This window comes from Thamnophis sirtalis, unplaced genomic scaffold, assembly GCF_051295495.1.
Source record: "Thamnophis sirtalis isolate CommonGarterSnake01/CBP01778 unplaced genomic scaffold, rThaSir2_p1.2 scaffold_1, whole genome shotgun sequence".
NCBI lineage: Eukaryota > Metazoa > Chordata > Lepidosauria > Squamata > Natricidae > Thamnophis > Thamnophis sirtalis.
In genome coordinates this window covers 72,131,714-72,159,194 of record NW_028261381.1, presented here as the reverse complement: position 1 = coordinate 72,159,194, position 27,481 = coordinate 72,131,714, and the positions used below count along the sequence as shown (strand labels likewise).

Sequence of the window (27,481 nt, the reverse complement as noted above, 5' to 3'; positions counted from 1 at the left end):
TTGTTAAGCATATTTATTAGTTGAAATGTATACCATTGTTACAAAACTAGTAAATAAAGCAAATGGAAAACAGTTCCTTTCATTCTAACAATTGAACATTAAAACAGGGACTTTGCAATTCTTCACTTTTATTTCATCTTTAGTCAGACACTGAGTACTGAAAAAGGGAAGTAAAGTAAGAGTAAAGAAATTTTATATGACACATACAGACCATATTAGGAATTCATTTAAAGAATAATTTAAATATAGAATAATCCAGTTGAACTTTTTATTGCTCTGCTAATTTGGAACAAAATAATTATCAATTAGATAATATAAAAGCAGGAGAAACAGAATTAGAAAATAAACTGTGTTACTGTATATATTTTATCAAAATTAAAATAATTTCAAGCACTATTTTAGCACTGCAAGTAAAACACATTATTCTACTTTCAGTCCTTTGGATTTAAATTCCGAATGAAGAATCTGTGATAAGCATCTCCCAAATTCTTCTAGGATCATTTGTTCAGCTAAGCAAATGGAGTAATCTTGTTTTTCTGCCTCTTCAGCTTGAGCAAGAAGACAGGCACATGTTGCCTCAACCACCTCCCAAGATATACACGTACTAGATTGTCTATTACAACAAAACAATATATAATTACATTTTAAATATATAAATTGATGCAAAGAGAATTACTATATATAACCACCAAATTCTAAATTTACTCATGGCTTAACTAACTGTTCTGTGACAGATTTGTATTTCAACACTGACTGATCCCTGAATAGATGTTAAGTGACAGAAGAAATCAGTCTGAGAGACACAAACATTTTTTTTCAATTTGCAGCTTTCTTTCTGCAACCAATCTCCTTTTATACAGGTAGATGGAATCTTTCAGGAAAAAGATAGGGACATGGTTGTCTGCAGGGATGACAATAACTGAAATATGAGCCATGTTACAATGCAATCTCTGCATACTTGCATGCAGTGTTTTGGCAGAAGACAGACAAAAACTTAATTCAATGAATGATCAGATTGGGACAGGTGTATGAAAGGGGGAATTTTGAATTATGCATATCTTGTATTTTTGGCATTTACTTGTCTACCTATGGGTATTGAATGCACAGGGAACAAATGATGAATTAAGCTCCCTGCTGTTACCCATCACTTCTTGCACCTTTAATGCCGTTTTTCAATATTTTAGTTCATTCTTTCAGAACTCAACTAATGCCAAATGTTAATTTCAGTCTTTAGTCAGACAATATCAATTAGTAATAAAGGTACTTTTAAAAATACCAAACTAGGGCAATCTTTTTCCACAGAAATAGGTAGGTTTCATAGTTATTTCTGAAACACTTATATTCTTGAAGTAACTACAGAGAAAATAGTAAATTCTTTAAAGATTACTGAAGCTTTCCCTTATTTACTAGTTTTTGAGTGGCTTTATTCAATTTTTAAAAATCTAAATTATGGAGGTTTTCAGGATATTTCCATGTTTTTTGTTTGCATCCATATTGTAATTCAGTATAAACAGGATAATGATAAATTCTGAAAGAGTTCTGAAATTGTAGTTGTATAATACACAAAACATATGCATTTGTACATGTGTTCGAAAGTACATCTGTAACAAATTACTGAGTCTGGTTTGGATAACTACAAATGAAAAGAACAAAGGTTGGAAGTCCAGACTCAAAGTTTCAAAGTTTAATAGCATTTGTATGCCACCCAATCCCGTGGGACTCCGGGCGGCTAACAATACAAATAAAAAAGAATAGAAGGAAAGAAAAGATAGATTTAAAAACACACCATGCACTCCATTCCAAGTGGGGCTGGACCATATTTTGGGGTCAACAGCCCCAGGCCTGCCGGAACAGCCAGGTTTTAGTGGCCTTACGGAAGGCCAAGAGAGTGGGAAGGGTCTGGATCTCTGCAGGGAGATCATTCCACAGGGCCGGAGCAGCTACAGAGAAAGACCCCCCCCCCCGAGTAGTTGCCAACCGGCATTGCCCGGTCGACGGTACCCGGAGGAGGCCCAATCTGTGTGATCTTATAGGTCATTGGGAGGTATGTGGCAGGAGGCGGGCCCGTAGGTATCCAGGTCCTAAGCCATGTAAGGCTTTAAAGGTAACGACCAGCACCATTATCCAAAAATTTTCCCATAGTACAAAAGAAATGTCTTAGAAAAATATTGCATAAGTAATTAATTTCTACCTTTCTTTCTTGGTTTTTGATAATATTTCAGAGTTAGAAAATGATTCAGAATCATTTTCTTCATTAGTTTTAAATTCCATTTGAAGTGGCATATTCATTAATGTTTTTCGATCAGGGCTTTCTTCATAATTTTTGCATCCAATACATTTGCAGATAGATGAGCACATAATTTTAGCCTACAGAAAAACAAAATATTTTAATTCTTAAAAATACATGTTATTTAATAAAGGTCCACAATAAAAAAAACCAATGAGATTGGATGTTCAACAATTCAATCATACAGCTGCTTCACTGGAAATAAATCTCCTGAGTCCAGTAATTTTCCATTGAACAAATATTGTTTTATCCAGAGAACGCTTAAATATTTTAAAATGAGAGGAATTTGCCTAATCCCAGTCCAATTTTCATTTGCCCTACTATTCTGAGAGGTTGAAAACCTCTTTAAAGTTTTTAGGGTTCAAACTGTTAGGAAGATAAGGGACGTATTGAAAAGAAAAAGCTCACTTCCTGTTCTGTAAATGAAAACTTTCTGTGTCATTTAGGATCTAAAACTATATATTTATTTTAAATCTTTATTTACAGCTTTTCTAAATCGATGAAGTCATACATAGCAAACAGCACCATTGATATCTAAAAAGAAAGTATAGACCAGATTAGGTAAGTTTGACTCCTGGTAATTTCGTAGATGTATATTAGAGCTATGTAGTATTTTGGATTTTATCTCTAAAAGTGGTTCAGAGTAGGAACATGAATGTAGCAACAGTCTGCAAAACATAAAGCAGTTCAAGCAACTTAAAGTGCAGTCCTGTTAGGATGTTGTATATTGTTGCTTCATTCATAAACTGTTGCACTTTAAAATATTAAGAATCAAACCAGAGCATTGCACAGTCCTAATATCTGTGTTATCTTCCTGGTTACAATGTAAAAGTGATTTGCCATTATCTTTTTCTGGGAATTTTTTCAGATTTCCCCATTTTGGGATTTCTTGGTGGCCTCCTATCCATGTATTAAAAAGATCTGACCACCTCCTAGTTTTTATGGATCAAAAAAATTGGCTAGTTACTGCCATTCAGCATGCCATAGGTAGGCATTTGTCTTTGTCCTGTTGTTTTCTTATTTGTCATTCACTCGTCCCTTTTTAAAATTTAAAAACCATTTTTTCCACAATTGCTTACTCCAGTTTTCCCTGATCACATACCCTGGAGGTTCCCCCAAATAAAGACTCTTAATGCTTCTGCTATGATAATACTTTTATAAAACTGATGAAAATATTTTCAACAAACCTCAAAGCATTCACAGTAATTTTTTAGGCACCCTGAACGCTTACAGTTACAACCTTTATTATGCCTTGGTTTAATATCGCCAAGTTTTCCTTTTCCAATCTTTGGCAGGAAAGCTTCTGGATTTCTGTCAAGACAAGCCTAAATAAAACATATTATTCATATAGAATATATCTCTCAAGCAGTTTGAAAAAAAAGTTTACTTGCTTCCTAAAAGCAAACCTTTCCTGAAGTAGATTATGGTTCACTCTTTTCAAGAGACAGAAATTTCTAAGCATGCTAATGTTCCTATGAAATAGAATTATATAAGGCAAAGTGTATATCAGGCAGAATTTCACTGTCAAATTATCTAAAGCACTGGTGTATATTTTATTAGTACATCAAGAATCCTTGATCTGAACCATTAGTCCTAAAAGAATTTGTGCATGTTTCACATGTTCAAAGAAACCCTAACAAGAACAAAAAATCAGGAATCTGATACCATGTTTTCCTACCAGAAAAGTTGATTAAGAAACATAAGTTTTTGTGAGCTGCAGCTCACTTCATCATATCTGATGAAGTAACTTGCAGTCCTGATGTATCTAACAACAATAAGCTAACTGTTGGATGAAGACTTTTGGGAGTAGAAAAATTTTAAGATAGCTCACTTTGAATTCAGATCAGCACCAGCTGTCTGCATCTATAAATCCATTGAACACTAGGTAATAGATGAAGAGACAGTTTTAGAGTTGCTATGCACTTTTATCATCTTGTAAAAAAGACTTACTTAGAATGCTTCTATATAATATGTATCCTATTGGTTGGATTGATTTTTTTTCATCACTTCCTTCCTGTCTCAGTTCAGTTCCTTTTTTCCTTACCAAAGTGTTGTTTCTTTATAAGGGGAGAGTACTCTATCATTATAGACTATTAACATTCAATCATGTCTGATTCTAGAAACTGCTTGGACAAATCCTTGCAATTTTCTTGGTACGGTTTTTCAGAAATGCCATTGCCTGAAGAGAAATCCAGATGCCATAGGAAAAATACATCTTGTTTAGGAATTGCAAACAATTATTTTCCTATCCCTGTATGCTCCAAAGCATGGTTCTTTTTGCCTTTGTATCCAAATTATTGCTCAAATCTGTTAATTGTAGTACCATTCCTATTATTTCCTGCATCTTCCAGTAAAGTTGAATTGAGAACCAACATGCTAATCATCTGTGGTGAGGTGAAATTGCATCAAAGTGACTGAACAGAGATATGTTTTTAACATAATTTCTCTTTCCCTAATTCAAGTGATATGTAAAAAATGAGATGGTGTTAAGATATCACTACAGGTAGTCCTCAAGTTATGAAGACGACTGAGCCCAAAATTTACATTGCTAAATGAATGGTTTTGCCTCATTTTATTATAATTCTTGCCACAGTTGCTAAGGGAATCACTGCAGTTGTTAAGTTAGCAATATAGTTGAATCTAGCTTCTCCATTGACTTTGCTTGTTAGAAGGTTGCAAAAGGGGATAACATGACCCCGGGACACTGCAACCATCATAAATATGAGTCAATTGCCAAGCATCTGAATTTTGATCATGTGACCATGGGGATGCTGTAATGGTCATAAGTGTGAAAAATTGTCATAAGTCACTTTTTAAAGTGCTATTGTAACTTTGAACAATCACTAAATGAGTTGTTGTAAGTCGAGGACTACCTGTATTTCAAAAGGCTGTTTTAATTAATATGTTTACTCAATTTGATATCCTGAATTGTTGGAATATGTAAATGCAATTCATTCAAAATGTTTTTAAAATAACACCTTATGAATATAAAGTAAATAATTTTCATATCAAAATAAAAAGAGAACATAGTTGAATTACCTTAATAGCCTTAAACCGTTCTATTTCATGCTCTGGATTGTTATAACAATTATTACAGTTGCAATTACTACAGAAATCACCATTGGCAAAACAATCGCAGTATCTATGTTTAACAAAATAAGTACATTAAATTGTTTGCAGTTCAACATTTTCAGATAATGCTCACTCTTATCTATTATTTTTATTTAATTTATGTATTTAAATTTCCTGTATGGCCATTTGTTTTAACATCACAACTCTGGGCAGTTCATGATCCATAGTAAAATCCATCAAACAGTAAAACTAAAATACAAAAAAAAAAAAAAAACTTAAGCCAACAGCCCCTAACTGATCCACAACTTCAATTACTGGGCTACAGCCTCACTTTACCCCCAATGCCTGAAGGAACAGCCAGGTTTTCAATCCCCTCTTAAAGGCTAGGAGAATGGAGGCTTGCCAGATCCCGGGGTGCTGCAGAAAAGGCTTGTTGCCTAAGCCCCACTAGGGAAAGAACTTGGACTAAATCCACTCTACTAGACTGAGAAACAAGTAAATTAAACTACCATATATGAATATCTATTAGTTTTATCCTTTATATATTTTGCCACATTTGTGGGTACTTTGAAGACTGTTAACAAATGGACTTCGAGAAAATCAGTCGTACTAAAAGGCTAAAAATCAAGTACTCTGAAAGAATATCCAATGCTGAAATCCGCCGAAGATGTGATATCAATGAAAATGTATCTGCCATTATAGAACTTAGACGCTGGCGCTGGCTAGGCCATACATTGTGAATGCCAGATAATCGAATCCCAAAAATTTCCCTGCTTGCAGAGCGTGGTCCGACCTGGAAACAGCCAAAAGGAGGTGTTCGTCTAACCACTCTGCGTCACTTCAAACGGAAAGCCGAAGATATAGTCATGCGCCCATTCAATCTTAGCCGAAAATCATATAATAGCGACTGGCTGCACCACCTGACAACCCTAGCCCAGGACCGAAAACAGTGGCGTCAAATTTCCATGGAAGTCGCCTATACCCACGATGGGTGAAGAGGCGTCAAGTACAAGTACAAGTACTAAAAGGCTCTGGGATACATTCAAATATTTTATTATTATTATTTATTTTTATGTTATCTTTTGGGATTCCTTTTCATTATATGCTATTGCTTTATGTTTTGATATGCATCTAATTTAATGCAAAAGTTATTAAGCATTCTTCCTATCTTCACTATAAGCCATGTTTTACTTAAGGTTATTTAAAGAAGAAGAAATACCAAAAAATAAAAGACCTAAATGAAGTTCAGATAAACATAAACTCATACCCTTGTGCCATGCACAGTATTTAGCATATAAAAACAAACAAAAAAATTCCTTAATACTATAAAGAAAATGTATAGTAACTTAGTATAATATACATTTTGTCGAATATTGTATCTGACTTTCCTACAATAACATCTGCATGACATATTTTGAGTATATACAAAAGAAATAAATTAAACTTCTTTCTTATATAGCCAAATATCTCAGTGACATTTTGTTTACTCACAGTTTGAGGCATTGTGATTTAGTGCAGTTGCATGGCTTCTTTGATTTTGTGTCCCAGGAAGCACAAGGAAATCTAAACAAACACATGTTGCATCTAAACTATTATGAAGTATTTACGGAATAGTGCATATTAGAAAGATGACACCCACATAGTGATAAGGTAACAAGAAAAATATCATTGTTTCATTTCCAATTTTCCATTTAGTTTCTTCTTTTGGTATCCATGAATTCTATCTTTTTGGTAGAATAATTAAATTATAAGCAAAAATATTTATTATGTAATGATGTTTAAATTGTATTACTTTGCATTTTTATCTAGCAATTCCAAAACATATATTATTATATTGGGGAAAGTGACCAAATATATTTAGTTCCAATGTATATAGTATTCTCATTGTTGATTATGTAACAGTATGATTCCTAAAATGAATTCTCCTTGCAAAATTTAACGAAGTATCTCAGAATATAACCTTTTGTTCACTTGACTGAAATGAAATGCATACAGTATATCTCATTAGAAACTAGGTGTAGGAATCAATAAAATATATGTGCTATATAAAATGCTTTATTTAAAACAATTGTAAATAATAAGTATTTCAGTCTGCAGAGATAATTATATAAATGCCTAATTCATACGATGCCAGGGAAGTGTACATTTTTACAATTCTTACCCAACTAAAGTTAGTTTTGTTGGCTCCTGAAGAGTCAGATCTGAACTGCTTGTATGTATGGATCCATTATCAAGCTGCTCAAAATAAAATCCAAATATTCCATTTGCATTATATTAACATACATTTACACACTATATAATATTAATAACAATTAATAGTCTTAGAGAACATCATTTGAAAGAATTGATATTTTAAAACATTGCCTTCATAGCATACTGTCTTCTATTTATATTACTACATATTGCACATTGCTGCTTAGGAGCAGCTCCAGATTGTTGAGCAGAACGCCAAAGATAAAAAAAATTATCTGCACATGCTGCTCAATAATACTACAAAATGTTGGAAATGTTTGAAAGAGTGAACAAATGAATAGGTGAAACAAAAGAAACTGTAGCAATGTAAAAAGAGTTGGAATAAAAAAGAAGGGAAAGAAGCAAAACAGAAAAATTATTTGATACATACTGTATGTTATAATTAAAACAAATAATGAATGAGGATGAAAGGAAAGAGAGCATAAAAAAGATTAAAGCCCAAGGAATGAGAGACTAGATAATTAATAGTAACCAGGTAAAGGGTAAGGATTAGAGTTGGCTCTATATTAGGCAGTATGACATGGTTGCCATTAGCTTGGCAAAATAAAATAATAAAATAAAATATTTATTATAGTCATAGAGCACCATAAATAACTTGACAGATACTGGATGGTAAGGGGATGTCATTTTCACGTTTTGGGAGGGAAAAGTCAGGGAGAAATTAACCTGCTCCAGATAAGGTTATTGGCTGGAGATAGCCATTCATGTGACGGGAAGGATACTAGCTCTTAAACAGGGTGGATCAGAAAAATCTCCAAACATTTTGCTGCTCAAGCACAATATATTATTTTTAGTATGAGTGTTGATAGATCCTATACTTTTCTGTACTCTAGCTGTTTTCCTCCCTCTGAATTATTCTGTTCAGTTTCATGAAACATGATAGTTGCCTCAGTATATCCTTACCCTGCACTGGTAATCAAAGGCTCCACACAAGGGATGCCAACCATAATCTCTTAATATATGAAATTTATTTATTCATACAAATTTAGAAACTGCTGGATTCCAAACAATTCTGGGTGGCTTACAGTTCTCAGCATGGAAAGAAAAACCATGCTGTTGCTGGGAAGTTAATCTTAATTGCATTATTAAGCCTTTTGCAGAGAAAGTCTACAATAAAATTACAGAAAGGTGAATCCATGCAGCTGGGCAGACAATGACGAGATAATAAAATACAGAGATATCCTTTGCACAAAAAAGGGGCAACAACATATAGTATAAGATTGTAAGATTAAAAATACTTAGTTGAAGGAAAAGGAAAAAAATATACTTACCTCTTGAGTACAGGTATTCAGTTTACCTGCAACTGGCAAAAACTGCCCAAGTACAGATGTTACCGAGTTGCTTGCATCTAATAAGAAAGTGCTTATTGAATGACATTTGGCGCAACAATATCTTCAGTACATAACTGGGTAACAGATCTAGGTAACTAAGAATGAAAATTTTTGTTACAAAAAATAACGATATATTTATTTCTGAAATAGAAGGATATATTTTAAAAGGATATGTATCCTACTCTGATAGGCAGAAATAGAAATGTCCTTCCTAGTGGAAGAACAATATTCTTACAAATTGAGATGTCAATAGCAACAAATAAATGTAGATAGAAAACTGGAAAAAATTGTTCCTACCTTTGAAACAAAACTAGAGAACAGATTGAAATAAAATAGGGAAAAGGCAAACAAAATAGATGATACTACTACAAAATAGGTCAGGCTGCTAATTGGCAGCTGAAGTTTTTTAAGTGGTCGTATGTTCCCACAAATGAATTTGCATGCCTATATATTGTACCATTGACAAAGCTCCAGACACGAGGGATTATTACTATTTTGCACAGTCAGTCAGACTGGATTTGGCATTTTTATTCTGTGCATCATGCAAATGGGAAAGTAGCAAGTTATATTTACTGGAGATGAGCCAGGCAATTGGATATTATACCGAAGAAAGCAAACCGAATAAAATAGCCAAATAAATCAATGTTAAGATAATGCAGTGAAATTTTTATTGGTTTCAAAGGTGGAGAGATCAAGGTAGAATCATGGTCTGAATAACATGAAATTTCATAAGAATGTAACATTTACATGGAGTATGAAACTTACTGTATCTATAAAAAGAGAAAAATGGGTGAAAGAATTGATCTTCACTGTTCCCAAGACAGTCACTGATGCGATAGTCCAAAGGAGTATCACCTTCAAAGACAGTAGATGAAACAGTAAAGTAATAAAAATCACTTTTGCCATCAAAGCAGAAAGTATCACAGAGACTAAGAAGGTCCAATGGATATACATGCAAAATCTTAAGAAATTTATGAAGGAATCATGTGAGATGCCATGAAAAAAATTGAAAATCTTTGCAACAGAAGGTGAGAACAAAAAGGGTGAAGAAACGGCTAATCTCGTGGCATAAAAAGAAAGCAGAATCTTGACAAACTGTAACCCAGCATTAATTATTTTTAATATTGTACAAAAACATACTGTCTATGAGTTCATTGATATAGGGATCATTTTTTTGGTGGAAGGATTCTGTAAAGTATGTTAAGAGGAGAGAGAAATCACAGATAAATTATTTTTGTGTGACTTCAGAGATCATAGAATTTAGATATCAAGCTTGATACTGGTGAATGAGAAATATTATGCAGGAGTGGGGAACTTTTTCAGGTATTTATACAAAAAGTCATGGGTGCTCAAGGCACAAAACATAATAAACTAGCACGATGATTTTTGAACTAGAACTACAAATAATCAGTTGCATTTATAACAGACTACAGTATCTAGTATCTTGGAGATGAGTTATTGCATGGCCAATACCATAAAAAAATCTCTTTTTACGACCCTGTAATCTCTTAAATTGGGGTAGGATGACTAGATGTAGCTGAGCGTTTACTGGCCGGATGCCCTTCCTGACACCACACAGAATTCATAAGAGATATTTTGTATCCTGCCCTAGAAGAGAAACATCTGCCCCTACCTAGGATTGAACACTCAACCTTCCGAGTGGGAAGCAAGTGTCTTCATTGCTAGGCCACTACGCCACCTACCATATAGTCTGTAAAATCCTGGGAATGGTAAACAGAAGTACTCAAAACTGAAAATGGTGATCTCTATTTGCAAACTCCTAATATTTTTAACTGAACAAATAGTTACATGGTAGCAGTGCTGTATTGGGAGCTAGCTTTTCCCAGAGCAGGAGAGTGAAGATTCTAATTAAGCAAGTATCACTTACACCAGAGTATGGGAGTTTATAGTCACTCTGTGAAAAATGTAGAAAAAGTAAGTTTTGAATCTAAGAGAATATAAGATCATCCTAGAAGATATTAATTACTCATAACGGATTCAGTTTTAGATTTTAATAAAAAGTCCATCTATTCTAAGCCCTGCTGTGTTGAGTTCCTGAAAAGCTTTTCCATAAGTCATGCGCAATTCTTTTCCCATTAGCTATTGTTGCTTTGAAATCTTACTTGCCATATTATTAAAATTCAAAAATTTAAAAATCCAAGATACATTTTTGCCTATATTCAGCTTTGGTTTCTTTCAAAATCAAGAATAAAAAAATTAACACATCATTTCAATCAGCAAATATTGCCTCTATTTCCATGTTATCTACTATCTCTATTAGTATCAAGGATAGCCATTTCTCTTCTGCATCCCCTTACCATCTCCAGGAAAAAGTTTTCAGCAATCAAATTATGAATCTCCTAAAGGATCAGACTTGGAAGTATTTGCTTTCCAATCAATGCCAGGTAATTGAAGTGACTACTTGATATATTAGGAAGCAAGAATAAATACTACTTTGACATGGGCTCTGGGTATATCTGTTGTAGACCCATGATCAGCTGGCTGCATAATTAGTGCCCCAAGGCCTCTTATGCTCAGTAACATTGCCCTGGAATCTGCCAACCTGCAATCATGTTGCTTGGTGGCTGTTACTTTTGAGATGATGGCAGGCTGTTTTTTAATGGATTTTTTTTAAAAAAAAAACAAAAGATAAAAGTGAACACAAACTCATCAAAAGTAAGGAGGAAAAAAAAAATAAAAGCAAAAGCAAAAATAAAGATTAAAAATAATAAAGAAACAATAAAGAGGTGACTTCTGATATTCTTCAAGGTTATTAGTAAAATATATTTTAACCTCTCTCTGTAAATCACATCATACTACTCTTCTTTCTCGAGCTGGTGCTGGGCTTTATAAGCAGGAATAGCAATGAAGTTAAGGTTCAGCTACAGAAAATGAGCCAAGAGTTGGGACTACCTCTTCCATGGGGAAGATGGAGGGCAGTGATCAGAAAGACCAGATCTGATTGCTCTACTCTATAAGGATCTTTGCCAGCAGGGAATAGAAAAGACCAATTAAGCAAGATATCTTTTAAGTCAAAGGAAAGAAAGGATAATACCAGGCAAGAAGAGATAAGAAAAAGACCAAAACAAGGAAAGATCTCTAGTCATAAAAGAGAGATGAAAAAGGAAAGCAGGATAGATTTCTAAATTTAGTCATCCTAGACATGCTTTAAAAAAAGTTATACATCAGCCCAATAATAAAACTAAACATTGATGTATTAGTTAATGAAAAATACTGTTACCCAAGTGGTCACGGTAAAATAACTGTTTTGTAGCTCTTTTTTGCAAGTAGCTCATAGTGTTGTTTTTTTAATATAATGCATTTATGTTTCATGGCATATGTGATACTTTTCATTTTTGATTCAGTACTGTGTATTAATATATGGGAATATTTTAGTGTTATGACCCTCAGGATAATGTACTAGTACTCATGTGATGATACTCTTTGGTTATTTCAGTCTGAGATCTTTCTAATAATGAAGGAACTGATCCAAATCCCCCTCCTTTCTTTTTTCTTCCTTCTTTTCTTTAAATGTAGGAGAACCTTTATGAGAAAGCTACATAGACATTTGAAGATTATTTCTGCACAATGTGCTTAAATTGGTGGTTGCAAGAAAAAGGCAAGGTCAAAATATTCTGAAGAAACAACAGCAGAATGCTCTAACTGAGAGGAGCAGAAGGTATATAGATTCCCATTTTCTCAGGTAAAATTTCACATGAGGGAATTATGACTTGACAGTAACAATTTGACTATTATTTCAGTTTCATGAGGGGACAAATTTGAACTCAAATGTGAATTATAAATTGCCAAAGTGCCAAATTCAGCATAAAGAGTGTTTCCTTTTATTTATTTATTTTGGGGGGGGGGGGGGCAGAGAATATATAGCCTTGCTATTGTCCACTTTCAGTACCTTCCATGTCAAATATACCTCCCTGTTCTGTTGGATCTTATTAGCAAAAAGTAAATAGAAAAATAATTCTGATTCATGTAGAGAAATTGCTCCCACGTGTGAGATCTTGTATCATAATCAATAAACTGCTCCACCCCTTTTCTTTTTCAAATCAATTACAGAATTCTGATTCCTCAGAGTCAGAAGGTAACTCTAGGCTGTCCTAGCATCACACACTATGGCAATAAGATTTTAAAATAGCTCATTAATAGAAAGCTAAATGGGTCCACAGCAGAAGTGGGTTGCTCCCGGTTTTACTACTGGTTTGCTTCGCAAGTGCTTTGTTCGTGTGCGCTCCAGATGCGCACATGCACATTTCAATGTAAATTGTTCTTCAGGCATGCACAGAACAATTTACAATGAACTGCACATGCGTGCACACTACTAAACAACATGCCAGCAATGGCAGAGGCAACTGGGGAAACAGTTTGGGGGCGTGTCCAGCCTGGGCCGCTGCCAGTTCTGTGACCCAGGCCAAAAAACCACTACCAGTTTGGCCGAACAGGAGCAACCTACCTCTGGTCCACAGAACCTGACAGTTTCCTGAAAATGAAATGACCACAGTGCTATGATTCTAGCTCTGTGCATTGTATAATGTGTATGCAACATAATGGTGCACATATACAATAGATAGACTTTTAGTCAGGACACTCATTTTGTCATGTCTCCTTGTCCCTTTATAGATATGCATGGGAAAAGACCATAACTATTTATTTAATAAATACATGAAAAAGAGAAAATCTGCACACATATACCAGTTTCCTCTCATATAATAAGGAGAAACAAAATTGTAAATAGTTCCCCCACTGCAGGAAAAATAGGCATACTGTACAATGATAGATATTTCTTCCAATATCAATTTGTATTCATTTTTGTGTAGAAAGCATACAAACTAAAAATGCATGGTTATGTAAAAGTTGCGGAAAAAGATTTGTAAAAGAAAGGAAGTACATCTTTCTTTTTGAGACAAAAAAGGTCTCAGGGGAGAGAGCAAATTGCTCAGTAAATGGACAGCACCTGGGCTACTATTCTCTTGTCAGTTTAAGCCAGTGGTTCCCAAACTTGGCAACTTTAAGACTTGTGGACTTCAACTCCCAGAATTCTCCAGCTAGCTCTTCTGGCTGGAAAACTCTGGGAGTTAAAGTCCATAAGTCTTAAAGTGGCCAAGTTTGGGAACCACTGCTTTAAGCCCTCTCCACAGTCAACAAAGTTGACTATAAAAACTGAGCTGAAACACAGCTGGGCATGGTGTGTGTGGGAAAGAGAAGAGGGTGTCTGTTTGTAAAGCAATCAAAAAGATATAGTAGGACTCATCAGGAATAGTAGTTGCAGTAGTAGGATTAGCAAGAAGTCCTAGTTGTATCAGTGGGGGGAAATGATGTAGTGGTGAGTAGTAGATAATTGGAATGCTTGTGTATATGTTGTCTAGGGGTGTATGCTGTGTTGGTTCTTTTGTGTCGAGCCCACAGAATTGGATATAGTTAAAGGAACCTGAGATACATGTTATTGTGGGATATCCATAAACAAGTGGGGTCTCAATTAAATACTTTATGAAAAAGAAACCAATATTAGCTAAAAGGGGAATTTGGCCTTTGCAGAACTCAAACTTTGCAAACAATAGCCAACATCCTACTTGCAGAAACTGCACCTCTTACCAGAACCTTTACCACATCCACAGAGACAGTGAAAAGATAGAAGGTACAGATTCTCCTTACAGACTACTACTTTGGCAGAGATAGATATCCAACCTATGCCGGGAATTAAACCAAAGAAAGTAGACCAGCCAGAAATGGGATTAGGCTCAAATACTTGGGCCAGTATCATCAGGGAAATGTTAAAGAAATAGCAACAGAAAAAGCTTTGATTAAAACAGGAGAACTGCTTTGCAGGGAGACAGAAAGGAAAAGTAGGCTACAATGGGGAAAGAATGAAAGAAACAAGAAGAGAAGAATTTAGGAGCTCATAGATTTATTTAAAGGGGACCAGTCCAGTCACCAGAAAGGGCACAAATACCTCTTAAGTTTTTCAGAATGCATAGAGAGATGGTCTCAAAGACATAAAAATCCCTAAAATGTCAGAAGTTCTAACAATAGCATATTTACCATGTTTGAAAGAATTGCTACCTCTTGTGAATGGGTCTTAATAGCCCCATGTTTAAGAGGAAAGGTTTTGAGAGTTTGTAATAGTCTTGCAGCAAGAGAAGTAATGGATTATTCCCAAAATGGTCAGAGGATGTTAGAAAAATAAAGGAGAAACAATAGGAAAGCCTGTTCCCGAAAGAAGCTGAAAGTGATAAAGGTAAAAGCCTTTAGCTTCTGCTCAAATAAAAAGGGAGCATTGGGAAGTCAGAGCCCTGTGGTTGTTACAATGGTGGGACTTTTATCAAAACTAAAAGCCAGAGGAAAAAGGGAATCTCTACAGTATGCAAGCAACTCTGTGGAGAAAAATTATAATCCCAGCAAGTTAATGCGGTCACTGTTACAGGATTAGTAGGTACTGGGAGTAGATGAATGTTGGTACATTCTCATTTCATAAAAAGGCAGCATCGGGGAAAAGAGCCCCTTACAAGTATGTTTGGGCAGATTGAGAAGGTTCCATTGTTAAAGCCAGAGTGCCGATACAGGAAAGCAACAGGTAATAGTGGTAGGAGTAAGCCTAATGTAACCTAATGATTGGAACAGATTTTTCATTTATAGAGGGACTCAGAAAGAAGGATTCAAGAAGGAGGCTAAGAAAGAGGGTATAACTACAAGAGCTCAGTCTAAGACAAAGACAAGGATGGAACAGAAACAGGAAGTGAAGGAGCCTGGGATTTGTCCTAATCATCCTAGTTTTATAGGAGAAATGAGATGTCCCAGAAAGGAAAAAGCTTTATGAAAGGTTAACAAAACTAGGGGTGAAGTCATAGGGACAGACATTCCTAATGGAAAATTTACCTGGGACACTTACAAAAGAAACCAATATTGTTGGCTAGCAGAAAAGGAGAGAAATGGGGAAACAACACCCAGATTCTAAGAAAAAGCAAGGTCGCTGTACTGAATAAGGGATTCATCCCTATATGAAGGAACAAATTGGACAGATAACAGTTTGCCAAGGAATATACTGCAGGGCAATATTGGAAGTAGCCCCTGAAATTCCATGGTCTGGACTTATGTGTAGGAATAGGATCACATACAGAATTTTAGATTTTAGAATATTAGGACAGGGATCTGTAAAGAAGTGGCCCAGTAATGTAGATCCTGCCTTATGTTTCAATTTGTAAAACCAAAAGGGGAATATGATAAAGTTCCTATGGAGAGATTGCCTTTAATCTCTACTTTTCTAAAATAGCTATGAACACTGTAGGACTTTTGCCACAATGTAGTAAATGATTATATTCTAGTTATCTATGATTATGCAATTCAATATCCTGAAGGAATGTGATTACCAAAAGAATAGCAAAGTAGCTCGTCAAAATCTTTAAGACATGTAGGCATACCAAATGAGATCCTTGCAGATCAAGGATCCAATTTCCAATCAGTGCTGCTGTATATGTGGGCCTGGGAATAAAAGGGGTGCATACAAGTCCTTATCCATAGCCAATTATTCTTATGGAAAGGGCGAACCAGAAATATTAAGAAATATGCAGGCCAAGACTCAAAACATTGGGATATGTGGTTGCCTTTTCTATTGTTTCCCTACAGGATAATTCCCAAGACATTAACAAAATCTTTTGAGTTACTTCATAGCAGACAATGTTCAAGAGTTTTAGACATTATTAAGGAAACGTATAGTGTGAAAACTTAGAAGGCCCGAAGAACTTAATCAAATATATATTAATGCAGAGGAACAAGTTAAAAGTCCTAGGACACATTGCCCAGGAATATTTAGAGATAGTCACGGAAGGCCGGAAAGACACTATGATAAAAAATTAAAGGCAAAGCAATTTAGTATAGGAGATCAAGTGCTGTTGTTATTACATGCTAAAAAAAGCAAACAGCACTTGATCTCCTATATTAAATTGCCAGGTAAAGTTCCCACATAGTAAAGAAAAGAACTGGGTCAGTAAATTATGAACTTGAATTGGAAGGGAGGAAAAAGAATCCACCATGCCATCCTCCTGAGGAAATGGTGCAATACAGCTGAACCTAGAATGGTTTTGTTTGTTCTAAAAGAAAGGCATCCAGAATTATTGAATTAAGCTTGGGAGACAATACTGTAACTATCCCATGGAAAAATACATATTAATTTAGACCTAGGAGACCATCAAAAGAGATAGAAAAAATGTTGGGAGTGTAAACATATGTTTACCATATAATCAATGTAACTACTCCTAGTAGAGCATATAATAGAAATGGGGAAACCAGACTGATTAGACAATGTCCATATAGGATTCCTGAGCAGTTGAAAGCTGTGTTACAAAATAAAGTAGAAAAGATGCTCCAGATGGACATTATAGAACCATCTCAAAGTGACTGTCCAATTTTATTGGTCCCAAAACCAAATGGAGACATATGATTATGTGTAGACTTCAGACAAATAACACTCAGACTTTCCCCAAGTTTTAGGAGTTAGTTGCAAAATGTCATAGCTTCAATAGTCTATGTTACATGCTTGGGAAGTACTCTAGGAAAATCTGAATTGAAAAGCTATAGAGTATCATTGCTACTGTACTTAGCAACATAGATATTTAGCTTTATGAATCAGTAATGTAACACGTGTGCACAAACACATTTCCTGACATATACATATTTGTAATAAATTGCATGAAAAATGCCCTGGCTTATAGAATGTTTTGCTACTATTTCTTTTTATTGTGCTCCTTAAGGTCCATTACTTGGATTCATCTCACCATTATTTTACATAACTGCTGTAGCAAGCTATCACATTTAGAAAAGCTAATCTATTTAAAGTTGTTAAGGATGTTTTCTTATTTGTTTGTCTATTATTTAATTTATATGCTGCCCATTTCATAGCAACTCTGTGCAGCTCACTATAGAAAAAAAGGTAAACAAAATATAAGATGATTAAAATTAAAAGGATTGAATAGGAAACTAAAAACCAAGAAGTTTGGTGACATGGGGGTGGATATCATCTCTGTCAACCCCAATAGGCACTCCCATTATAGCAAGCCAATATCAGGGTCCCATAGCAGCTAGCAGAGCCAGGTTTTGAGATCTAATAAATTAATACTCATTTACTGAAAGAGTTATTGACATGTTATATAAAAATAACGCCTTAAAAGTAAGCAACAATATATACTTTCAGGTAGTTTTACGGTGGTGGTGAGTTAGGAAAAACTTTCAATGTGTATATTCAATAGGTTCTTACTAGTTAGCTTAACAATGTTTTCTGAAAAATCCTGAAATGCTTTATTCTTGTTTGCCTTTGTACTGTTCAAACAGAATGATTGCTATGTACAAGATACAGGTTATTAATACATAAGATATTTTTCATTGTTAATAAAAGAGTGACATCAGGTGGATAGTTTGTGCATAAATACAGTTAGGTTTTTAGTTTCATCAGGGCCTTTCCCCTTTCATAATATATGAATGCATATTTGTATTAACTCAGTTGAGAAACTTTCTCTTCTCCTACATTGTCACTTCTATTATGGTAACATTGCATTTTCTTGAAATTGAAATCATTATAATTTGGAAAATGTAATGGTTTTCTCAGTTTTGTTTTCCTATAAAAATTGCTGTAAATATACAGGCAGGACCAGTGTACAATGATACAATGTATATATCAAAATGTAATAGAATAAATCTAAATAGAAGCATGCATTCTGTGGTCCTTTAAATCAGAGACTAATGAGGGATGATGGAATTTTTTGGTGAAAAATACCACAGATTCTTAATCGATAAGCGAAGAAAGAATAAAGTTTTTAAAGCTGGCCAATGCACTTTAATTTTTTTGGAAGGAATAGATCTTCAATGGGTAGGTAGGTAGGTAGGTAAATTATATGAAGTGGATATGATCACATCATGCACAGGGATGGATTTCTGTCCCTCCATATTATTACAGCTTGAAGAGATTGTACCATAATGTTCAACTTATAAATGTATTATTAGAGCTCCACATCAACACTTAAGAAGTACCAACATAGTTAATAATTTGAATATCAGAAACAGTATATCTATTATAGATACTTACGCTGTTCTTGATACTGGGGAACCAAATGAATAGCTTTCAATTCTCTTGTCTCAGTATTGTTTACACAAAGTATATGAGTGCCATTTTTCAACTGACATATTATCTAAAATAAATAACCAATTATTAGTTTGCTACAATTTTCATTCTATGTGTAGCAGAAGTACAGTATTTATGTAAAAGGGACTCATTAAAATCTTTACTTAAAACCAGTGCATTAGTTTCTGGTATTAACACTGAATATTTGTGTAGTTTTGGAGGAATATACAAAGATGTCCATACTCGCACTTAAACAATGCTCAATACTTTACATTTCTGTTTATTGCATAATACTGCAATCATATTGTACATTTATCAAGGAATAGGTCTTATTAAACTGAAAGGTATTATTACTTCTAAATTGTAGATTTTAAGACTGAGCTCTAATCTTTTGCATTAAATAATGAAAAAGAAGTCTGAGTGCTTGCATGCACGTGAGAAGGAACACCACATCCTCTTCATACCTGCTAGCGGCTTGTACCTCTAATCTACTTTGTTCTACCACTTGTGACTTTCACATGAATAAGGAGTACATATTTATATTATACCGTTTCACAGTGCTTTACAGCCCTCTCTAAGTAGTTTATAGAGTCAGCATTCTGCCCCAACAAGTGGGCCCTCATTTTACTGACCTCGGAAGGATAGAAGGATTATAAAAGCAGTTATCAAGCTTTTTAAAATATTACTGTGCCATTTGTATAGCTATGTTAGCCATAAAAAATCTAACAAATATAAAATGACTCAAATTTTTTTTAATAAAACATGCAAAATTCTCTAATGGAGATATATATTGTTATTATGACGAGCTTATATTTACCACTTGAGGAGTGGAGTAATTTCTCTGCGAATAAGAGGGTTCTTCCACAGCATTTTGTTCAGCTGCCAGATTGTGGTCTGCCTCAGCACCATTTGAACTGTGAAAAACACCTTCTTCAGTATTATTTACTACAAGGCTTACAGCTGTCTCTTTGATCTCATTCTGAAATACAAGAATTTCATATTTGAAATGGGATACATTATATTAGAATATTAAGAATAAAATCTAATAATTTAAACAGAATATGCTGACATTGATATGTAAATAAGAATTTCAAATTACCACTATTCTTAATTGTCATTAAAATATTTTTTAAAGGAACATTTTTATTTTCTTTTAACAAGTGGCTAAAGAGTATCAAAGAAAATACGGCAGAATTTTTTTCCCAACTTCTCCAGGGAAATGCCTGCTTCATGAGCTGTGGCCATTTGGTTTTTAAGGGTTTCATCAAAGACTCCTACATAGTTAGCATTTGTAGACAGGGCATGTTTATGTTATTTATTTTTTATTAAATCTATATTCTGAATGTTTGTTTTTAATAATCCTAAAGCAGATTCTGTTAGGATATCAGACTTTGTCTCTTTGTTTAAAATATTTGTATTCTTTTTCATTACCAATCCTTCCCCTTGGAATAAAAATGATATAATAAAAAGGATGAGCAATACAGTAACACATAAATGACTAATATATATAATAAATAATCTGAAAACATAATTCAGGGCATATATAGATATGGTACATAGAAACAAAGTTCAGCTTTAGAAGGCCTTCAAATGGTGATTCTGCTTGCATGATAATTCATAAAGTTCTATTAGATGTTGCAAGAAATGTCAAATTAATACTTACAAATGTATCATAAACAGGATCTGCATCTTGAGGTGAAATACATATACCATTGCAAGATTCTATTGCACAAAACAAATGTGAAAAATTATAAGGACAAATTATACCATATATAAACCATTGAACTCAAAAAGCAAAATAACTTTGAAAGTATCTAAGATTAATTCACCAAAATACCTCTAATGTGAAAGATGGCATAGACAACTCTATTAAACATCTTCTTAACCTTTCTTCCTATGGGAGGTTCACCTGAATCTTACTCCCATTTTAAATAGATTTTTTCTATTTGCAGGAGGAATATCCTGGTTGCAATATAATTTATTCAGATACTGATATTATAAAATCACTTACCATTAGAGCAGCCTGATACGGTTTGTGACACTGTAGAATTATTAACAATCCCTTTGATTTGGTCACAAGAAATAATGCTATTTGCACTTGAAGGAGTTAATAAAGGTCTCAGTACCTAGGAAACAAAGTAGGCATACTACTGAAGCTTAAAACTATTATTTACATTGTAAAATTAAGCCTTTATGATTATCTAATATTGAGCTTTCTTTAGCAGAAAATATTTTCCCACCTAGGTTGTAGAATCTCATATTTTCTGTTCCACTACCTTTTGCAGTTATATTGTATAACTTTTATCTATTATCATAATCCATTGCTATAGAGACTATCCCAGATCCTCCAGAATAGATTTCTGAAGGGAGTGAGAAGTTTAAGATTGTTGACTATATTAGCAATAATCTGAGGTCCTGATACACTTTCATTAACATACTCTCTTTTGAAACATGAAAACACGAAAGTGGAGGGATTCTATAGAATACTTAAACTTTCATAAGGCTTTGCACAAATCTCAATACTTCCTGAACTAATTTAGGATAGAAGACAGCTCTTTTTATGGATTAGGTCAGGGGTAGTTAACCTTTTTTACCTACCGCCCACTTTTGTATCTCTGTTAGCAGTAAAATTTTCTAACCGCCCACCGGTTCCACAATAATAGTGATCTATAAAGTAGGGAAGTAACTTTACCTTATAAAATTTATAAAGCAGAGTTACAGCAAACCCATACCCCCCACCATGAAAGCTGGAACACCCACTAGTGGGCGGTAGGGACCAGGTTGACTACCACTGGATTAGGTTAAAAAAAAATTACAGAACAGGAAGCAGTGGGAAAAATACTTTTTCTGCAGTGAAACAAACTATATATATTTGCATATATGCATAAACAGAAGAAAACAGCTTCCAGATCAGTTTCAGAAGCTTCGAAAAACATGCCCTTGATCAAAATAGTTTTTTAAAAGTGCTTTGTTTCCATGTGTTCTGAATAGCCTGTTTCAGTCAATTTGGACAGCCAGTCCTACAAATTATCAGTTCTTGCAATGGAAATGTTGCACAAGAGTGGAGATTGGAATGCTATAAATAGTTATGGGTGCACCAAAGCTTTTGTAACTTTATCTGGATTTGAATAATTGAATAATCCAGATTCAAAGGCAACATACTACCAATACCATTCAATACAGAACAAAACAATAGAGAACAAATATGTCACCTTGCTCATCTTGGTTATGATATTCAACATATATTTTGTTGATCATTATATGATGCTGAATATATTTTTATAAAATTAACATGTTTTCTCCCTCAAATTATCAGGATTTAAATGATAAAATATTATTTTAGGGCTAAAATATGTAATTTTATATTTAAAAAGGAGTTGTTCCTTTTGGTAACCTAATAGCTTTTAGTTATATAAAATATTTAAAATTTAAAACATTTTGAAGTACTCCAATTTGAATTCAATGCACTCAAAATGCTCAACTCATAAAACTTCAAAATAGTTGTTCTGAATTTGAGATAGAACACTGAGTCCAAATCATTTTGAATTTAAAATGTTTTATGTACCTCCAACAGATTCTTATCCCATTTTCAGCTTTTATCTCCAAATCTATTCTAATGAAATATCCTCTGAGACAAAGAGAAACTTGTGTTGCATAGCTGCATAATATGATAATCTAACTCAGCAGTCTTAAAATTGTTTCAGATTTAACCAGCAGTATTCAATAATGTAATTAATTAGTTACAGTTTAATATAATTTGAATATAATAAAGTATGATAAATATAATAGCTATAGTTTTTCTAAATGGTAAATAGAAGCACAATCTTACTGGTGTAATTTCTGTATTTGTACTGATCGTTCCATCAGGAGTGTTGGTGCCAAGAGATAGTACAGCATTTCTATCTTGTGTCATTAATGAAGAAAATTGAACACTGTATGAATGTAGTTGCAGTTCTGGTAAATATACACGTCTTGCTGCTTCTGAAGGAGCCTCTTCAGATACTTTTTCATATTTTCCAAGGTCTTCATCACAATAATCTTGTGTAGATGGCTGCATTTTTACTTCTAGCACTGCTTTTTCATTTTCCCTGTTAAGTGTATGTTTCAAATGATCAACTGCAGTTTCACCTGTGCAGTTTAAACAAGCATCTTGACTACAAAGGGCTCCCTTTTCAACTGGTTTATTTAGTAAATCAATTTTAAGATTATGGTTTTCAGAGCTAAACGCAAGTCCTTTATCTGTCCTGGAAATTCCAGCAAGAATTAGATGATTTTCTTCAGGTACAGTTAAACTTTCAGATTGGCTATGTTTCATCTCAATGGAAACACGTCCTATAGCAGTTTTCATCTTGGTAAATGTATCAGCTTCAAAATAAGCAAAAAAAAGTAATATAAAGCTCTCATCACAAATTTAAATACTCTTCTCCATATATAGTCAGACAGTATATTAAATATTAAGTTATACTCTATACATTAAGTACATTCATTATACTACATATTTAGGCACCAAATTAGAAAACAGAAAACTAGTTCTAGTTGTGTTTTAGCCATGAAAGCCAGCTGGCTGACTTTGGGCCAGTCACTCTCAGTCCAACTCACCTTAGGGTAGTTGCTGTGGAGACAATTGGAGGAGGAAAATGTGTTGGACATATTCACTGCCTTGAGTTATTTGTAAAAATAATAGAGGTGGGATACACATACATATGGAAAAAATATTCTAAGTAGATGGCAATACTTATTTTGAAATTGATTATATATGAACTTCTATGCTTATTTAAATAGTTACATATTTGCATTTTAAATGCATTAATATGAGAAACCTCAATCACATTGCAATTTTTTCTATACATCTGAAATACTAAAATGCTTTTGTTACAAAAGAAGAGTAATCTGTATTAGACATAGGTGAAGGTTTTATTTTATCATAACTGATACCTCTGTTTCTATGAAAATATACACCTATGGCAATATAAATATAATCCTATACTTTGGAAATGTTAGTATGTTGCTTATCTATTAGATAACTATTAGAACTCTCATTGTCATGACTTTTAACTGGGTGAAATGGTGCGTAATAGGGCAACATTTTTTGAACCAAGGTACATCAAATGGATTAACTTACAGAATGTGCCCAAATCCAAGATTCCAGATTCCTAAAGTAATGAAAGATGGAAACATTGTGTGGTCATGTGATCTTCATTTTCAATGTTTTGTGACAGCTACCAAGCCAGTCTCACAATCCCTTGCTCCCCTCTCTGCACAACAACAGCCATTTATCTGCCTGCTGGGAAGGGAAGGTCCTACTGCTTTTTTGCACAGCCTTGGTCATTCTGTTTCTCTATGTAGGTAAGAAAATATCTCTGAAACAATGGCTGAATTGGGCATTGGTCTTCTTGTTACATTTATAAAATGAGCATATTTATTTTTGTATTCTGGTCATAGTCAGTTTAGAATTAAAGTACAAACAATCATGGTTTCATATCAGAATGAAACAATCTAAAAGATGAATTCCCATTTCAATTTGTGATTTTTTAAATTACAATTTACTAATTTATATTCCTCAAGGTATACTGAATTATCTTTCTACATACTAACTGCTTCAAGGATATTATAGACTTTATACTGCAAAAGTCATATGATTCTCTCACTGAAAGAATAGTGGGGGCCAAGGATAGTTGATGCGCAAAATATACATTGCAACGCTTATTGCAAAGCCTCTCAACTATCAAACGACAACCCGGCCTTCACGTGGTGCCCCCCGTTCCCACCAATCGGGCTCTGTCGACCCTTGGGACTGGCGTCCCCTTGGGTATATCCAGCCGATACAGCTTCCATGGATCGCCGTATCCATTCCTTTTTAGGGCTAAACAATATCGGTTGCCTCAATGTGCAAGCATTGCTACAAACAGGGAAGCAGGCCCTTCTCGCTGTAATAGCGACTGGCTGCACCACCTGACAACCCTAGCCCAGGACCGAAAACAGTGGCGTCAAATTTCCATGGAAGTCGCCTATACCCACGATGGGTGAAGAGGCGTCAAGTACAAGTACAAGTACAAGTACTGAAAGAATAGCTGAAGAACTTGTTAGGAGTATGCTTTAATATTCTAGAATAACTTTATATCTTAAAAGAAAATCTAACACAGAAATTTAATTCAAATTGGATAGCATTCAAAATTTCAATTTAATACATGGATTGGGTGTACATTCAAAGATTATATTCCTCTTTGCTTAGAGTCTACCTGTTTTTATAGAACTTCCCAATAAGAACAGATTTTGGCAATTGGGATAATATTTATTATAGTTTATAATCTCACTTGGTGAATTATAGTGTTCTGACTATGATTACTGTTATTCCCAATTTTCTAAGTAAATACAACTTATATTATGAAGAACAATTTCAAAGCAAACCAGACTGTAATGTATATAAGGAGATTCATTTAGTAAATTAATTAAATTAATATTAGATATGAAAATCAGCAAGAAGCTAATATAAACCAAAATTACATTTTCAAAGCTATATCCTCAGCTTTACAACCCTATTTTATCTGGGTACCGTATTTTTTGGAGTATAAGACGCACCTTTCCCCTGAGGGTGAAAATTTCCCACCTTTCCAAAGAGGGTGAAAATTTTGGTGCGTCTTATATACTGAATGTAGCCCCCCCCCACCCTTTGGCCTCTGCCTCCCAGCAATTTACCTCCTTGCAGCAAACGGGAAAAATGGGATTGAGGCGGCAATTGGCTATGGCAATCCCTGCAGCCTGAAACAGCTGATGATCAGGAGGCTCAAGCTAAAATTGAAAGTGAAACTTGCTGTTTGCTGCACTAGGCAAATTGCTGGGAGGCAGAGACAAGTTTTTTTTCTTGTGCTAAACAGCTGTTTGCTGCAAGGAGGTAGGTTAATAACTATAAATGCCTATAGAATGTTCAAATTATTAGACTTATTTTTTAAAGGCTGTTTTATTATTGTTCTAGACAACTTAACAAAATGAAGAAGCTTTTTAAAATAAATGCTTGATCCAAAAGAGGCCCAGTGCTTCTTTTAAATAGCAGAGAATAACTATACTTCCAGAAAGCCACATCAATTTTAACAGCATTGGTACAAGTAACCAATTTCGTGGTATTTAAGTACAATGACAATAAAGATTATACTTATAAAAGTATAGTCTGAAATGTAACACCATAAACAGTGTATATGTTTGTAATTTTTTGCTTTATGATTCCCCTACAGTATTCTGCATGAACAGAAACCGTACATCAATTGGGGGGGGGGGAGGAATTATTTTGTATATTAACTTCATTTATTGTAGATTATTTAATACAGGTAGTCCTCAACTTACCTCCAACACTTCATTTAGTGATCATTCAAAGTTACAACATCACTGAAAAAAGTAAGCTAAGACCATTTTTCACACTTAGAATCATTGGAGCATCCCATAGTCACATGATCAAAATTCAGATGTTTGGCTACTGACTCATTTATAGCTACTACAATGCCCAGGGGTCATGTGATCACATTTTGCGACCTTCTGACAAGCAAAGTCAATGGAGAAACCAGTTTCATATAACAACCATGTTACTAATTTACCAACTGTTGTGATTCACTTAACAACTGTGGCAAGAAAAGTCATAAAATGGGTCAAAAGTCATTTAACAAATGTTTCACTTAGCAACAGAAATTTTGGATTCAATTGTGGTCGTAAGCTGAGGACTACCTGTACATAATACCATCAAATTCCACAGGAACTCATGGTAGTGCACATTACAAACTAAAATAATTGTAAAATACAATAATATAAACTGCAATGTTTCTTTAAAATGTTAATTTAACAGTTATAAGAGATGTACCAATGAAGATATTAAATATTCTTTGAACAGTTCAGATTTTAATTAAGTTTTTTTCTAAGGTGTGGAGTGATGGATATGAATTTTTGGTGGAAGACTCTTCTTTAGGGTAGGTTCCAATGCTGATAAACCAATGATATGAGGATGGTGAATTGTAGATACAATATATTAATGGTATGAAATGATTATACACACCTACAGAATTTCATCATCTGTACCAAGTAAATTGAATAGGAATTTAGGTCTATATATACAGCTCTTCGGAAATGCTTTTTTTTTTCACTGTGCATGATGGAAATAATTTATACATACAGTTGTTGGCTCTTTTTTTTTCATACATATACACTCTTCTGAAAATAATGAATAGTTGTGACTTTTTCATGGGTGATCGAAGATGGGCTGCCTCACAGTTTACAATGCCGCCTGTACTGAAAGGACTTGCGGTTACGTCAGGGTTTAATAAGCGTGCATTATCTTTATCCACCTATACCAGTTCCAGTTCCAGCTGCTGGGTAGACTAATACGCGTTACCTCAGAAAAAAGGGCCACAGATCTGATCACATTACCCCCCCCCC

General features: G+C 34.2%; 1 protein-coding gene across 6 annotated transcripts; it reads right to left on the bottom strand.

Moving 5' to 3' along the window:
• TESMIN (testis expressed metallothionein like protein) lies at positions 1-27,443 on the bottom strand. 6 transcript variants are annotated; one of them, XM_087719177.1, is made up of 13 exons: positions 27,102-27,443; positions 22,893-23,428; positions 21,075-21,189; positions 20,727-20,785; positions 19,881-20,042; positions 19,028-19,130; positions 8,884-8,960; positions 7,521-7,594; positions 6,851-6,922; positions 5,327-5,429; positions 3,475-3,612; positions 2,192-2,367; positions 1-613 (listed from the first exon to the last, which is right to left on the bottom strand). In XM_087719177.1, exons 2-13 carry the CDS (start codon positions 23,409-23,411, stop codon positions 421-423), a joined length of 1,791 nt encoding a protein of 596 aa, XP_087575303.1. In that variant the 5' UTR covers positions 23,412-23,428; positions 27,102-27,443; the 3' UTR covers positions 1-420. The 6 variants fall into 6 exon arrangements, with proteins under 6 accessions (XP_087575303.1, XP_087575276.1, XP_087575374.1 ...); XM_087719150.1 differs by having other exon boundaries at positions 27,219-27,443; XM_087719248.1 differs by lacking the exon at positions 27,102-27,443 and adding an exon at positions 24,186-24,366.
• Between the last annotated feature and the right edge of the window lie 38 nt (positions 27,444-27,481).